This window comes from Folsomia candida, unplaced genomic scaffold (assembly GCF_002217175.1).
Source record: "Folsomia candida strain VU population unplaced genomic scaffold, ASM221717v1 Fcan01_Sc024, whole genome shotgun sequence".
NCBI classification, from domain to species: Eukaryota; Metazoa; Arthropoda; class Collembola; order Entomobryomorpha; family Isotomidae; genus Folsomia; species Folsomia candida.
Window position 1 is genome coordinate 1,341,640 of NW_019091216.1, and position 16,415 is coordinate 1,358,054.

Here is a 16,415-nt window from a genome sequence, read left to right on the forward strand (position 1 = left end):
AATTTCTGGAAATATAGTTTCTCGGAAAATGAAGGAACTTCCGTATTAATTAGTTTATATCGGAGAGAAAACGACATACAAAAATTTCTCTGCGCATATGAATTTCAGTAAATATTCAAAATACGCATCAAAATTTTGTTCCATTTTAGTCATCTTTTCAAATTTTGTATGATTTCGTCAAGAAAAAACTTACCGAAAAAAATTCATAATGTGTTTTTTATGTACAGTTTGCACGTCGTTTGTGATAAATCTTAATTCTGGACAAATCCATTTAGTTGTTTCAGGTTGATCGTGTGTACTTCAAGAAGGAAATGTAAATGTATAAATTTCTACAATTAAAATTTCTCGGAAAATGAAGGAATTAATTTCTGTATTAATTAATTTTTATCGGAGAGAAAACGACATACAAAAATTTCGCTATGCAATGTGAATTTTAGTAAATATTCAAAATACGCAACAAGGTTCTTTTTTGTTATCTTTGGAATTTTGCATGATTTCGGGAAGAAAAATTAGAGAAAAAAGATTATATTTGATTTTAGACATAAAAATTCTTTTTGTGTAGAGTTTGCACGTCGCTTGTACAAAACTTAGATTTTACACAAATCTAATAATTTTTGCAGGTTGGATTGTGCACTTCAAGGAAATGTGTATAAATTTCTGTAAGTAAACATAATTTCTGAACGAATTAACTTCCGTATTAATTCATTTGTATCAGAGGGGAGAAAAAATTCGCAATTCAGTATAAATTTCAGTAATTATTTAAAATACGCGTCAAAATTTTGGCCCATTTTTGGCATCTTTTGCATGATTTCGGCAACAAAAATTAAAGAAAAAAACATTATTGTACAATATGTTTTATTTAAGGTGTACAAAATTAATTTTGTGCAGAGTTTGCACGTCGCTTGTACAAAACTTCGATTTTAGACAAATCTACTTATTTCGCACAGGTTGGATTTATGTATTTCAAATAAATGTATAAATTCTACTATTATTCGTTGGAAGTGAAACCCTTTCGTTGAATAAATTATCCATTCTATGTAATCTTATCTTTCCGTCACTCCTTCCATTATTTTGAGAAACACGTGCTTGACGCACACAAATATCTCATGCACAATGTTATCAAAGATACTTTTCTCGCAATTCCAAAAACGTCAAAGCCTTTTTACTATGGGTATGAAATATATGTCAGATTCAAATCAAACGTCAAATGTCAAGTAAGATAGTTCAGTTTACCTCATATTCAATCATTTGCGTTGTCATTTACGTCATTTTCAAATTATCAATCATGCTACACGTCCTGCCTCGATCAAAACATTATTGTTATTGATTGTCAAATAAATTCCTAACACTGTTGACTCCAACTATAAAACAGTATGGCTTAAATTATCCGCGTTTCAGTATCGTGTGAAGATTAGTAGCTTCATCTACATATTTGTGCCAAGTTTGAATATATAAAGTATGAGTTTCGTTACAGTAATCCTGTTAATCATGGCAATGGGGATCGCCTCGATCACCTGCAATACCTCGGATTCCGGTAAGAGGATTAAGGTTCCCATGGATGACGCGTTGGCGCGTAATCTCACTCTGCCCCTACCCAATGTATTCAAATGCAATTTCTAAAATCGAATCAACTCCATGAGTTTTGAGATAATTGCAAGTTTTGATATTTTAATCTAAACCTAATTTTTGGTACTACAAACAAGTCGATTTGAAAAAAATTAAAAAATTCGTTTTCGAGGAAATTTATTGCGAAAAATTGGCAAACGAATTTTTTAATTTTTTCAAATCGACTTGTTTGTAGTACCAAAAATTAGGTTTAGATTAAAATATCAAAACTTGCAATTATCTCAAAACTCATGGAGTTGTTTCGATTTTAGAAATTGCATTTGAATACATTGGGTAGGGGCAGAGTGAGATTACGCGCCAACGCGTCATCCATGGAAACCTTAAATAATTAGAATAATTAAATTATTAAATTTGCATTTCTCCATATATTTTTAAATTTCCATTAAAGATAAAGTACAAAACTAATCACGTCCTTTTAGAAATTCTTCAGTACGTTAGTATGCCCATGATTTATCAAGATCGTTCTGAGTTCAAGATATTTTTTGCCGTTCTGGAAAAGGTGTTTGCATTTATAGAAATAAATTCTTGCACAAATTAAAATACTTATGTTATGCCTTTAATTTACAAGACGGACTGGTTGCAAGGGATTGATTACTGTAACTCATTTGGCGCGATGCCTGGCCGAATTTCTACCCAATCACAATACACAACTATTACTAATTTTCTTCAAACAACTACCCAACTTCCGGACGGATATAGTACGTACATAGATTATATAGAGCGTACTCACGTCAACCTTCGCATATCTCGCATATCTCGCAAATTGAGCATAGCAACATAACTTGCGAAGTTTTGCGAGATATGCGAGATTTCGCAAAAAATTTGCTGGAAAACCATGGGATTTTTTTTCGCAAATTTACCCAGCAATTGAGCATGCCCTAATTTCGCAAATATATTTCGCAAAATAATTCTGCAAGAGAAATTACAGAAATCCATGGAAACAATACCAAAATAGGTGTTTTTCTGTAGATTTGCGAGATAAGAGAGTTTTGCGAAGTCATATTTTGCGAATCCCCTCACGAAAGAAATATTTTGATCTTTGCAAGTTTGCTAAATGAGTTGCGATGCGAAATAAGAAGTTGTCGTGAGTACGCCCATAATTTTTCTAAATATTTTCCATTAATTTTAATAAGCGTCCTCCCTGAAAAGAAAGCCTCTGGCTTCCGGCCACTGATCACGTCGAGGAGGGGACGTTCCGATGGCTGGAGAATTATGAGGAGGTCCTCGTGGGGAATTGGAGTGCTGGAACGCCGTCCCGAAACCGTAGCGTTAATTGTCTCGCTTTAAATCAAGACGGATTTTATGTGGAGGAATCTTGTACTTCGTGGGATATCCGGTATCACACGCTTTGTGAACTTCCTATGTTCAGGTGGGGTAAGGAAGAGGGAGGCAGAACAAATGGGGTTGAAATTCTGTCAAAATTTCAAGGAATTCCTAGCATCCAATCACTCGTGGAAATTGGAGGGGTTGGAAATAAAAGATACTTTGTGGATGAAAATCCACCAGAGGAGGGGGTAACGTGGAATTTGTGTTTTTTTTATTAGCCTAGTTCTTTTAGTATAATGAATATTTTGCATCCAGAGATTATGGACAGGAAGCTGGGATTTTTGTCATGAACACGACCTGAGAATGGCTGCTCCAGAATCTATGGAGGAATTATACTTCTTGACAAACTACTCAAAGCAAGAAAATGATGCAAGCTAGAAATTTGGCTTGGTCAAAATAAACCCCAATTAAAAAATTGTTTAGGCCGTTACGTTCCATATCATATCGGGGCAAGTGACATTCTTGGCGTGTCATGTGGAAGGGGGAATAATTACAAGAGATGGATTCATAACGGCAATGTGGTGAGTTATCCAGACTTGGACGATCAGGGACACGGCTTTCATTACAAGTGCGCCTACTTGACATCAACCGGCTTATGGGGGTGACTGCATGGGTGGATCACGTTATGGGACGATTTGCGAATTGGAAGAAGATTATGGTAGGGGCATATTTGCACATGAAGAAGTAATCTTACAATGGAGGTCTCCCAACGTATGCTCACAGATTTTGACCGAACTAGTGTCAATCGATCACAAATATAATTAGGATGAAATTTGCAAATGGAACTATCTGTCAATGCGCAGGTTTAGCGGAGATATTTGCATAAAAAGAGGAGAAAACGCACCAAAAGGCTGGCATATTTTTCATTTTCCAAATTTCCTGCGCATTTTTTCTCCTTGGAATGCAAATATCTCCGCTAAACCTGCGTATTGGCAGATAGTGCCATTTACAAATTTCATACTAATTATATTTGTGATCGATTGATACTAATTTCGTCCAAATCTGTGAGCACACGTTGGGAGACCACCATTGTTAGTGTAAATTTGTAATAATTGTTGACAAATTCAGTCGCCACAACTCCTACGATGGGAACAACGCAGTCTGGAGAAATTTGCAGGCCTGGCGATTATTTTTCTCCTCATCAAGATTGCAGGTTTTTCTGGGTTTGTAATCCAGATAACCCAGTTTTACGACAGTGTCAGGATCCGCTTTATTGGAATCAGGAACTTCTAACTTGTGACTTCATGTCCAATGTTTCGGACTGTGTGGGTGGCACGAGGTAAGTGTCAAAGTTTAATGCAAGGTTTACATTTAACTTAAGTTCACATGTTTATTTTAGAGCTCCGATTATGGAATGACATAGGCCAGGGTGCCATGGGAGGAATGTGTCCTTGACAACCTAATAATTATAATAAACACTATAATTTTGGTCCAAAATTATTTTTAAAATTATTTCCAGTCATTCTAAAGCCAAATTTGCCAAAACTACGCACATTTTAAGCCATCCAATTTGAAAATCGTTCGAGCGCGAAAAAACGCTATCTCATTGTAAGTATATATCTTAATCTATCTTAAATAAGTGAAAATTTTGGGGCATTAAAAAAACAAAGCCAGAATTTTGCATGATTTCACGAAAACAAATTACATGAAAAAAATTACAGAAAGAAATCTAGATGTTATTCTGGATAAAAGTTTATTATGAATTTATCATGAATCGTAATTTCAGTAATTATTTAAAATTCGCCTGAAAATTTATAGTTCGATTTGTTTCATATTCATAATTTTGTATGATTGTATAAAAAACTTAGATAGAAAACAAAATTTGCAATGCATTTGTTAAGTACAGTTTGCATGTCGCTTGGACAAACCCATTAAATTATTTGTAGGTTGGTCGTGCGTATTTCAAGGAAATGTACATAAATTTCTGAAAATATAATGCTGAATTAACTTCCATATTAATTTATTTATATCGGGGAGAAAACAACATAAATAAATTTTCCAATGCAGTATGAATTTCAGTAATTATTTCAATTCCGTATGAAATTTTGGTCCATTTTTGTCATCTTTTGAATTTTGCATGATTTCGGTTGGAAAGATTAAAGAAAAAAATATGCTTTATTTCAAGTGTACAAAAGTAATGTTTGTGTAGCGTTTGCACGTCGCTCGTACAAAACTTACAATGCAAGTCTTTTACGTGTACAACTCAGATCTGAATGGGACCAATTTTATTTTGTTCACCACAATAAATAAGCATACCCGTATTTTTGCATTTTTCATAATGCGCTAATTTGAGCGCGAGGCGCGGATTTTAAAATATTTTTCAGCCAAAACTTCTATTTTTAAAAATGCTGTAAATTTTCGAATTTTAGCGCGAATCCAAAAATTCGAAAACATGTCTCTTCAAGATGACTTGACGAAATTAAATTGTCTCGAAATTTTAATTTCAAAATTTTTTGCCAGTTTTTGAAATTCATTAAAATTATAAACTCTCAAATTTTTAATTTGTCAAAAAATAATGCATGTGAATTTTTTACAAGTCAATCGGATTTTTCATAAGTTAGGTCAGTCATTCTGAAAAGAGATGTTTTCGAATTTTTAGATTCGCGCTAAAATTCGAAAATTTACAGCATTTTTAAAAATCGAAGTTTTGGCTGAAAAATGTTTTAAAATTCGCGCCACGCGCTCAAATTAGCGCATTATGAAAAATGAAAAAATACGGGTATGCTTATTTTTTGTGGTGAACAAAATAAAATTGGTCCCATTCAGATCTGAGTTGTACACGTAAAAGACTTGCATTGTTAGATTTTAGATAAATCTACTTTTTTCCAGGTTGGATTTACGTATTTCAAATAAATATATAAATTTCTGTAAACATAATTTCTCGGAAAATGAAGTAACTTCCGTGTTAGGTTATTTATATCGGAGAGAAAAATACATAACAATTTCACTATGAAGTTTCAGTAATTATTTAAAATGCCATTTAAAATTTTGGCCCATTTTTGCCACGTTTTGATTTTGTTGGGAAGAAAGATTATATTAAAATTTTGTACAAAAAAGTATTTGTGTAATCCAACCTGTAAGAAGTAACTAGAGTTATTTTTTACAGGTTGGATTTATGTATTTCAAATAAATGTATATACATTTGAACATATTTACATAATTCATACATTGTTTACAGAAATTTAAAATTTTGTAAACATAATTTCTGGGAAAAATTAGGAATTTCCGCCTTAATTAATTTATATCTGAGACAAAACGACATAACAAAATTTCCCTATAATTGAAGTAATTATTTAAAATACGCAACAAAGTTTTGTCTCCATTTTTTGTCATCTTTGGAATTTTGCATGATTTCGACAAGAAAAATTAAATTGAAATTTTAAGTGTAAAAAAATTATTATTTTGTAGAGTTTACACGGCGCTTGTACAAAACTTAGATTGTGGACAAATCTAGCTATTTTTTGCAGGTTGGATTGATGTGTTTCAAATAAATGTATAAAGTTGAAATTTATGCATTTCAACACATTTACATAATTCATACACTGTTTACAGAAATTTAAACTTTCTGTAAACATAATTTCTTGGAAAATTAAGCAACTTCCGTATTAAGTTATTTATTAAGGGGTGAAAACCCCTTTATGGAAATGTCTTGTCCGTCCGTCCGTCTGTCCGTCTGTCCGTCTGTCCGTCTGTCCGTCTGTCCGTCTGTCCGTCTGTCCGTCTGTATCCACGATAACTTTAGAACGGATTCGAATTTCGACATGCGGTTTTCGCCAGCGTGTTTCTAATTTTTGGGGACGGGATGAATTCGAAGATGGGTGTTGTAGGTCGTAAGGTCACGGCGCCACGGTGATGACGCCAACGGTCAAACGTGTAGAATTTTTCGTTTCCACCGTTTTAGACGTATTTTTGGATGGGGATTTCAAAAATCGCCATCATTTTGACGTGCAATGACCCCGTGACCGTGTAGACGACGCCAAAGTCGAAAATTGTCGAATTTTTTGTTGCCACCATCTTAGACGTATTTTTTGGCGGGGATTTCAGAAATCGCCATCATTTCGACGTGCGACGACTCCATGACCGTGTGGGAGGTGTCGAATGTCGAAAAAATGACTTTTGTCATGTAGGGTATCTATTGAAAGGTATGGTCGTGTACGTTCAAAGTACGCGGGTGGGGTGTCAAAACGGGGCAAAATAAGACGTGGGGTGATGTGAGATAAAGACGGGAAAGTGCAGAAGGACGTTGTGGGCGTGCCACAAAGACAATTCCGTGTATTTTCACCCCTTTGCTACATTTCGTTTGCAAAGGTTTATTAAGGGGTGAAAACCCCTTTATGGAAATGTCTTGTCTGTCCGTCTGTCCGTCTGTCCGTATCCACGATAACTTTAGAACGGATTCGAATTTCGACATCCGGTTTTCGCCAACGTGTTTCTAATTTTTGAAGTATGGATGAGTTCGAAGATGGGCGTCGTGGGTCATAAGGTCACGGCGCCACGGTAATGACGCCAACGGTCAAAGGTGTCGAATTTTTTGTTTCCACCGTTTTAGACGTATTTTTGGACGGGGATTTCAGAAATCGCCACCATTTGGACGTGCAATGACCATGTGACCGTGCAGACGACGCCAAAGTCGAAAATTGGCGAATTTTTTGTTGCCACCGTTTTAGACATATTTTTGGGCGGGGATTTCAGAAATCGCCATCATTTCGACGTGCGACGACCCCATGACCGTGTGGGAGGTGTCGAATGTCGAAAAATGACTTTTGTCATGTGGGGTGTCTATTGAAAGGTATGGTCGTGTACGTTAGAAGTACGCGGGTGGGGTGTCAAAGCGGGGCAAAATGAGACGTGGGGTAATGTGAGACAATGACGGGAAAGTGCTGAAAGACGTTGTGGGCGTGCCACGAAGACAATTCCGTGTATTTTCACCCCTTTGCTACATTTCGTTTGCAACGGTTTATTTATACTGGACAAAACTGCGTAAACAAAATTCGCTTAATGTACTACGCAGTAACTCTGCATCGTAAATTTTCGCGTATAAAATTGGATTGAAAATAATTATTATCCTTCTGCAATGTTTTTTTGCGCATTACTAATTTTGGTGCTTATTTTCAACAAAGGTGCAACTCTAACGGTTGAAGAATTTAATTATGTAAGTAATACGAAATACCATCAAGAATGGAGGAGGTGTCCCAGCTTATGCTCTGCGATTTTGGCGAAATTAGTATCATTAATTTAATTAGTATGAAATTTGCGAAAGACACCACCTCCAAATGGGCACGTTTGGCAGAGATATTTGCATCCGAAAAGAAAAAAATGCACGGTAAAAAGTGTAAAATTTGTCGACCTTACGGCGCGTTTTCTCCTCTTGGGATGCAAATATCTCGGCCAAACCTGCGATGTGGAGCAATCAATCACAACCTTAATTAATACGATATTTGCAAATGACACGATCTCCCGACAGGCACGTTTGGCGGAGACATTTGCACCCGAAGAGGAGACAATTCGCAGTAAATTTGGAAAATTTCAAAGTCAGAAAAAAAACTTATAAAATATAGCTATAGTTAAGCATGATTAGATAGTGTTTATGTTTCCGAAAATTTGCAAAGGCTAAAATTTGTCGGCTTTAGGGCTCGTTATCTCTTCTTCGGATGCAAATATCTCGGCCAAACGTGCCCATTGGGAGATCGCGTCTTTCGCAAATTTCATACTAATCAAATTTGTAAGCGATTATTCCTCAAAATCGGAGAGCATACGCTGGAAAACATCCATTCTTCGAGTTGCTTAGGGACCGTACATAAAGCACTTGATCGATTTTCGGGGAATTTTGACCCCCGTGTGACCTATACGTCCCATGTTATAATTAACATGGGAGGGACAGGATGTCTTGACCCCTCCCCCCCCTCAAATCGCAATCTGCAAGGTCCGTTGTAGTTATTTTTGAAGGAGCTATTTAATCAAATTGAATTTTTTATTAATCAGACCAAATATAGCCAAGAAGCATGGGACACGGTGAATTATATCAGGTAGTCGTATTTAGTTTTTACAAGTGACCGCGGAAGCCATGGGGACATTAACATTGTAGGATAGAAGAGGGAGGGTTTACATAACAGGGGAGATTATGGGGACATCGAATAACTGTGGGGGGGACATTGCCCCTCACGTTTCCGCGGCCACTGTTTATGACTCAAAATAAATACATAATCTGCACAAATTTCGTGACACGTTTTTAATACAATTCTCCTGTGGTCGCGAAAGCGTGGGGACAGAGGGACAATGTACTTATAAACCCCTACCTCCGCTATACTACAATGTTACCGTCCCCACGGCTTCCGCGGGGACTGTATTCTGCCAAAAAATTGTCGAATTTGTGTATACAATCCTGCTAAAATATGACATTAATTATGTAAATTTGCCAAGACATGATGGCAATGTTTTTTAATCTTGAGTTTGACTTAAGTTTCCATTAAAATTTAGTAATCGGACGAAAATTCTGTAAATTTATAAAGTTTCCATTAAAATCGAATAATTTTGTGGGTAATTAACCAATTTATTTTCGAGGTTTTCTTGTATTTGTGGGTTGATAAAATCTGGCTTACTTGTTTCGGCCTGTGCATAAATTTCTTCAGTTTCCGATAAAACATGGGTGTTTCCCTTTTAAAAATTAATCTATTTCAGAAAATTACACAAAGCTGAGCCCTTGGTTCGGGATTCATCCAACGAGGTATGAAAATATGAAATAAGTACAAACCCCATCCAATGGTTGTTTAGAATTTCGGATTTTTAGCAAATTAGTCTTAATTAATCACAAGTATAGTTAATATCAAATTTGCAAATGGCAGCATCTCCAATTGAGCACGTTTGGCAGGGATATTTGCATCCGAAGAGAAAATGCGCAGTAAATTTGGAACGTGTAAAATTTGTCGACTTCCCTGTTGTTGTTGTTGTTGTTAAGCATTTATTCACGTGTCAACAGAGATCAATTCATAACAAATTGGTTTACACACCATGACACAAGTAGCAATATATTTTTTTTAAAGCATCTAATCTAACTAAAATAAAAAAAGAAAATAAAAAAAGACGGGTAATATATATAATCAAGTGATCATAATCATAAAACAAAATACAATTCCATGTTAAAAAGTCCGCATTGAGGCCAGTATACAAACAGATAGGATATACTCATGTTCTTATCCTACTCCATATTGTTTAAAATTACTTATACATAACTCGTAGTTATGGTTAAAACAATTAATTGTGTGAACTATTTCATTGTATTCACTGCATAAAGGATTCAAAATTTTCACTAATTTGCGCATTAATTTTCCATAATTAATGCACCCTGCACATTTTCTCCTCTTCGGATGCAAATATCTCTGCCAAACGTGCCTATTGGGAGATCGTGTTTTTCGCAAATTTCATACCAATTAAATTTGTTATCGGTTGACACTAATTTGGGAGACCTCACTTGTAAACTAAAAATACTGGATGTATATACTCACGACAATGTCTTATTTCGAATCGCAACTCATTTAGCAAACTTGCGAAGATCAAATAATTTATGTGGTGAGGGGATTCGCAAAATATGATTTCGCGAATCTACTAAAAAACATCTATTTTGATGTTGTTTATAATGGATTTCTGTAATTTCTCTTGCTGGCGATGGTGATAATGATTTTTGCGAAATAAGAAAATGCTCAATCGCTGAATAAATTTTCGTAAAAAATCGCATTGTTTTCCAGCAAAATTTTTTACGAAATCTGGCAAAAACTTGGCAAGTTATGTTGCTAAAGTATATATTTTGCACAAATTAAGTTGGACGCCATGGCGAACGACACGGTTTTTGGGATCGTGCTCGAAATCGAGGCGAAAGACGATGACGTAGAAGAAGTTTTGGAATCTTCCGACTTTGCGATTACCGATCATGAAACGTTCGGCTATGGCATCGCCGTTTTGAAAGGCAAGGATGCAAATTTTAAGGGGGATTTTTTTTGTGGGTGAAATTTGAAAAAAATGTTCACATTTTATACATTTAGCGAAGGATTACGCCAGTATGAAAACCTTGGTTGGAGGGTATAGGATTATTTATGAGTTTTTTTTTACATACGGCGGATATTTATTTATTTTTGAATTCCCTTTTCCTTCATAAGGAAAAGTTTTCATTTTCTGTGTTTCGGTGCAAAACTTCAATATTTTGAATATTTAGTTGCAAATATTTTGATCTGCAAGAAATTTAATGCGCGAGAAGCGACGTCCCGCCGCTCTAAATACTTCATACGGCGCGTGACTAGGTGGCGCATATTACTCACAGTTTCTTGCACCTCACATTTCTTGCATTTTCTTGCTTTGCACTTCAAGAAAAATGTCGCAAACCTGCAAGAAACGAAACGCTGGGAAGTAAATAATTGCAAGAAATAACGGGAAGAAAGTGGTTTTTTTTGCAGGTGAATATTTTGACCTGCAAGAAATGCACGGCACTAGAAACTACGCTCCGCCGCTTTAAATACTTCACACAGCGCATGGCTAGATGCATACCTGTTCGCTTTCATTCATGTGTCTGATTATAATAGAGATTAATGGTGAATGAAAATCAATTTCCTGTGATTTGAATGAAAATGAGTGAAAGATTCCGTCATGTCAGATGAGTGACTGTGAATGAATGATTTTTCACTCATTTCAATGCTTAATACATGGGGCGAAGAAAGAAATGAAGTCAGATGAAGTGAAATGAAACGAGTTTGAAAGACAATGACTCAATGCGAATGAAAATGAAAATCTTTACTCAGAAAGCCGCATGACTGAAGTTTGAATGAAAAAAGTTTTTTTGAACAGGTATGGCTAGATGGCGCTTATTTCTTGCACTTTCTTCCAGTTTCTTGCACCTCGTATTTCTTGCGTGGCTTGCACTGCAAAAAATGCAGCAACACCTCAAAGAATGAAAAAACTTGCTAGAAATAATGGCCAGAAAATGGTTTCTTGGTTGGTAAAAATTTCCTACTGAAATGTAACTATTCAACGTCTTTTTCCATATTGAAGAATATTTATTATTTAAAAAGTAGTCAAAGATGTTTCTCTTCGGCCCCATAATTTTTTTTATGTAAATAGTTGGAAATGATCCCATTTTTGACTAGTTTGTCTGGTTTTTGTAGGTCAATCAAATTTCAATAAAATTCAATTATATATAAGCAAAATTAAGGATTAAGCTGAACATGATAATTTGATAAAAAAATAGTAGAAAATGCAGATTTTCATATTTTATCTACACACTAAATAAATTTGATTAAAATGTACTCAATTTTGAGTGAAATTGCCACCAAAGCAACTATTGAGTAAAATTTACCCCGAGAAAGGTAAAATTTACTCAAGGTTGAGCAAAAATCTTTCAACCTTGAGTAAATTTTACCTTTGTCAGAGTAAATTTTACTCAATAGTTGCTTTTGGTGGCAATTTTACTCAATTTTATTTACAGTGTAAATAATACAATATAATATTACAATGTACAATGTCACGGAAATATTATTATTGTGCAACAATAGGAGAAAATCAACGGTTAAGAGATCTATCTAATATTCCATTAGCCAAGTTCAGATTAATAGCACAAGTGAGACTTAACGTAAATAGATTATATTTCAGAAAGAGTTTAAGCGTATTTGAGGATGAAAAGAAATGCACTTTTTGTAGCCTAAACTCTTGCGAGGATTTGTACCACTTTTTGTTTGACTGTAGAATTCATGATAGTTCTCGTAGTAAATTTCTTTGTGATTTTCTCAGCCAGCATGTAGTGACAAGAGACAATTTCAAGGCCAAATTAGCAGGGTTATGCCATGAAGGAAATGTTAAGTTAGCAAATTATGTAACATGTAGCTTATTACGCAGAAATCTTTTCATTCGTTTAGCAGAAGAGAAATGAAAAAAATTACTCAAAATTTACTCAAAATATTATTACCTAAAAATACTAAATTATATTATTCAAACAATACTTAATTAGAACTCATTATATATGTAAATTAAATAATAATTGTGCTCTATGGGTATTCCTTAGAAGAGCTAATAAATACACTTATCTATCTATCTATCTATTACAATGTACAATATAATAGTATTTCCGGGATTATTAAAAAAATAGATATCCGCCGTATGATATTTATATAAGATATTTAATATCCATCTGTACGTATATATTTGTATAAAATAACTATGCAAATAATTATTAATAAATGCACAGGCTCGCAGCGCGTCACTGGTATCGAAATGAATTTCCAATTCATAACTTTGAAATTGGAAAAAACATTTACCACAAGGAAACGGCACACTTGACGTGGGATATTTCGAATTTATCTTTCAAAATATACCGTAGGACTCGATGACTCATTGTCAAAATAAGCACATTTTAAATAATTTCTCACCTCCAGGAACTTATTTTGAAATTCTGGACGACAAATTTGCAGTCAGTGAGTTGATTAATGGAATGACGGTGAGTTTTTTAGCCAGTTTCGACGAGTTCCAATATTTCCGAAGGTTTTTAAACTTGAGATCTCCTCCTTCAAAAAGTGTCAAAATCTGGAGTGTATATTTTCAAAAAATTGGCAACTTCCTATGCTCTACAGATTTGTCTTGCAGAATTTTAAAATAAATTCCCAGAATTGATTAAAAATGTACTGACTTTGACGATATGTAAATTATGTAATCGAGTCCTACACTGCTAGAAATGGGGTTACGATTATTGCCAAAAAGTAAACGTATGTCACTTTACCGCCGTGGTTATAAATTTGGCACCAACTGGTTGTAAATTTATTAGCTCTGGTGACAATTTAATACCAAGTTGGTGAAACTTTATAATTAGTCGGTGACAATTGTAACCACTCGATGACAAATTCATAACCACGGGGGTAGAGTCACATAACATACGTTTACTTTTCGGTTATAATCGTAACCCCATTTCTAAGAGTACCTTAACTACTTTTTCCTAAAGGAATAATAATTTTTTGATGGAAATATTCAGCCAAATGATTTGGAAGGGGACGAAATTTTTCTCGGTGGACACCAAGTTTACGAGCATGGGGGACTTGGTGATTGTCTATTTGTACTCACCGTACGGAAATTATCAAACGGACAAGGTCAAGTTTGCCGACAACGTGGAAGACGTGGATGTAAGTACATATTTGTGAAAATAAATATTTTATCAAAAAATGTGAAGGATTTTGAGGTATTATTTGTACTTCTCCAGAGTTTGGATTTCCGGGGCTGTTACAACCACAAAAAGACAAAAAGCTACGTGGAGAATCCAGCAGTCAGTTGAAAATACGGGTTTTGAGAAGAAATTAAGTTTTTATAGCTGGAAAAATACATTGTTTTCTAAAAACCATGCATTTCGACATCGATAAGAAGATAATTTCTCCAGAAAATCTGTATATTCGTACGATTGCTGCCTTCTCCACGTGGATTTTCGTCTTTTTGTGGGTGTAACAGCCCCCGGAAATCGAAACCCTGGTAAGAACTCTCTTCAAAATACTGTATTTTGATATAAAGTGAATAATTAAGTGAGTATATTTGTTTTTAATTTGGTAGTAAAATATCAAATTTGTGTTATAATTTAGAAAGTCAATCGAACTTTCGAAGCCTTCCTGGATGACACGGTGCTACAGAAATATCCGAATACGAACGAGAGGTCGTGGTATTCGTATGAAGACTATTGGATAACGGCGTAGAATATGGAACAGAATGAAAATTAAGGTGTAGAAAATTGGTACATTTTCGGGGATTTCTAGAGAAAAGAAAATCATTTCAAATTTCACCTAAAAAATTGTCAAGATCATCACAATTTTAACCATTTCTCGCCTCTGGGAATTAATTTTTAAATTCTGAACGACAAATTTGTACACTCAAAATGAGGTAGTAATGAATCATTACCATGCGGAATGACTATGTGTCTCTACCACGTCGGTTACGATTTGTCGTAGAGATGGTAATAATAAGTTCAGGGAAATTCAAATTCATTACCAAATATTAAAAAAGTGAATACCATTTTGTATTAAATTTGAATTTCCCTGAACTTATTATTACCATTTCTACGACAAATCGTAACCGACGTGGTAGAGACACATAGTCATTCCGCATGGTAATGATTCATTACTACCTTATTTTGAGTGTAGAGAAGGGAGGGAGTTGTCAATCATTTAAAATGTGCATTATTTTGAGATAATGTAATGAATGAAAGTCGTTGTTTATATTTAAGAAAATTTATTATTTCAAAAAGCATTTAAAGATTTGCATATATTGGAGTGCGTAATTCTGTATGCGGGGAAGAATGATTTGTTTTTAAGAAGTTTTGAAGATGAGTAAAATTTTAAGTTAAATTTGTTCAATTCAGGAACGATTTATTACCTTAAAAATTATAAAAAATGTAATTATTTGACGCCACTTATTTTTATAAATACATATTTCTTACAGCTTAAAAAAGGTGAAAAGGTTCTTTGATATTTTCTTTCGTCTTGTGGTTATTAGGAAGTAACGAATTTGCATAAATAAATATGCATATTTATTACTTTTTAAATTTTGTTTTTACAAAATTGAGCAGAAAATTTGCAAATTTTCTGCACGTCAATTTTCATATGGGTTAGTATATTTGTAATTTGCATAATGTTAATAAATTATGAGATAATTTAGCCTCTAAAATTTAACGAACTTATCCAAAAAGTCCAGATTAGGCCGGCACGCAGGCATAATAAACCGTAGTAACGTTAGAAGTAGCTCACCCTGTCATAATGATTTGCATATAACTTTCCACCAAAGGTACGGAATAAGCCGACAAAATAGATTATCACTCTCATAGATTCTTGCACCAATAGTGCAATATAAACGGAAAAATATATTTTTAAAATCCGGAATTAGTTTGCACCACTAGTGCAACATTAGCGACCAACGGGATACAAAGTTTTGAAAACTTTGAAAAAATCGTATGGTTTTTTCTCCCGACATTCTGCATCATTGGTGCATAGGGCATCCCTTTCCCAATTATGTATTATCAAATGTATATATTTTAGCGTCAATGGTGCAGAATAATCGAACAAATGGACATGATTTTGGGGGGAACTAGACGGCCCAATTGTTATGCATCATTAATTTTTGGGGGGAAATAGATGGCCCAATTGTTATGCATCATTTTTAATAACCAATTGCTCGGTACTAACGGTACTACTTATTCCAAAATTATAGTCCTATCTCGATCTATTTGCTGAATTAACTTGCACCATTTGCGCTCGGATTGTTCTATACCAATGGTGGGACCAAACAAGTCTATAATGGACAAGGGGATTTTTAATCAGCATCAATTGATGCAAAAAACTCGTCAACGGACGGACGGACGGATGGACAAGAGGAATTCAATAGCTCCCGTGCTACGCAGGGTGAGCTAATAAGAAATGCGTAATAGATTTTTTTAATTCACAAAGAACATCCTTTAA

General features: G+C 34.7%; 2 protein-coding genes across 2 annotated transcripts; both read left to right on the forward strand.

The window, feature by feature from the left end:
- The first annotated feature begins 1,403 nt into the window (after positions 1-1,403).
- LOC110859135 lies at positions 1,404-5,174 on the forward strand. The gene is made up of 7 exons (XM_022108007.2): positions 1,404-1,534; positions 2,046-2,125; positions 2,195-2,324; positions 2,776-3,140; positions 3,208-3,610; positions 4,021-4,231; positions 4,292-5,174. The coding sequence occupies exons 1-5, from the start codon at positions 1,459-1,461 to the stop codon at positions 3,328-3,330; spliced, it is 774 nt and encodes a 257-aa protein (XP_021963699.1). The 5' UTR covers positions 1,404-1,458; the 3' UTR covers positions 3,331-3,610; positions 4,021-4,231; positions 4,292-5,174.
- Positions 5,175-8,073: 2,899 nt separating this feature from the next.
- Positions 8,074-14,838, forward strand: LOC118438702. Its single transcript, XM_035859288.1, has 6 exons — positions 8,074-8,978; positions 9,631-9,676; positions 10,768-11,025; positions 13,178-13,270; positions 13,955-14,102; positions 14,550-14,838. The coding sequence occupies exons 3-6, from the start codon at positions 11,006-11,008 to the stop codon at positions 14,658-14,660; spliced, it is 372 nt and encodes a 123-aa protein (XP_035715181.1). The 5' UTR covers positions 8,074-8,978; positions 9,631-9,676; positions 10,768-11,005; the 3' UTR covers positions 14,661-14,838.
- The last annotated feature ends 1,577 nt before the right edge of the window (positions 14,839-16,415 follow it).

What these genes read in the sequence shown, in the direction of transcription:
- LOC118438702 (XM_035859288.1), top strand. Translation starts at nt 11,006, where the DNA reads ATGAAAACCTTGGTTGGAGG. An exon ending in ATGAAAACCTTGGTTGGAGG is followed by an intron (nt 11,026 to 13,177) that starts GTATAGGATTAT and finishes ATAAATGCACAG; the next exon opens with GCTCGCAGCGCGTCACTGGT. An exon ending in AAGGAAACGGCACACTTGAC is followed by an intron (nt 13,271 to 13,954) that starts GTGGGATATTTC and finishes GGAAATATTCAG; the next exon opens with CCAAATGATTTGGAAGGGGA.
- LOC110859135 (XM_022108007.2), top strand. Translation starts at nt 1,459, where the DNA reads ATGAGTTTCGTTACAGTAATCCTGTTAATCATGGCAATGGGGATCGCC. An exon ending in CTGCAATACCTCGGATTCCG is followed by an intron (nt 1,535 to 2,045) that starts GTAAGAGGATTA and finishes ACGTCCTTTTAG; the next exon opens with AAATTCTTCAGTACGTTAGT. An exon ending in CCAACTTCCGGACGGATATA is followed by an intron (nt 2,325 to 2,775) that starts GTACGTACATAG and finishes CTCCCTGAAAAG; the next exon opens with AAAGCCTCTGGCTTCCGGCC.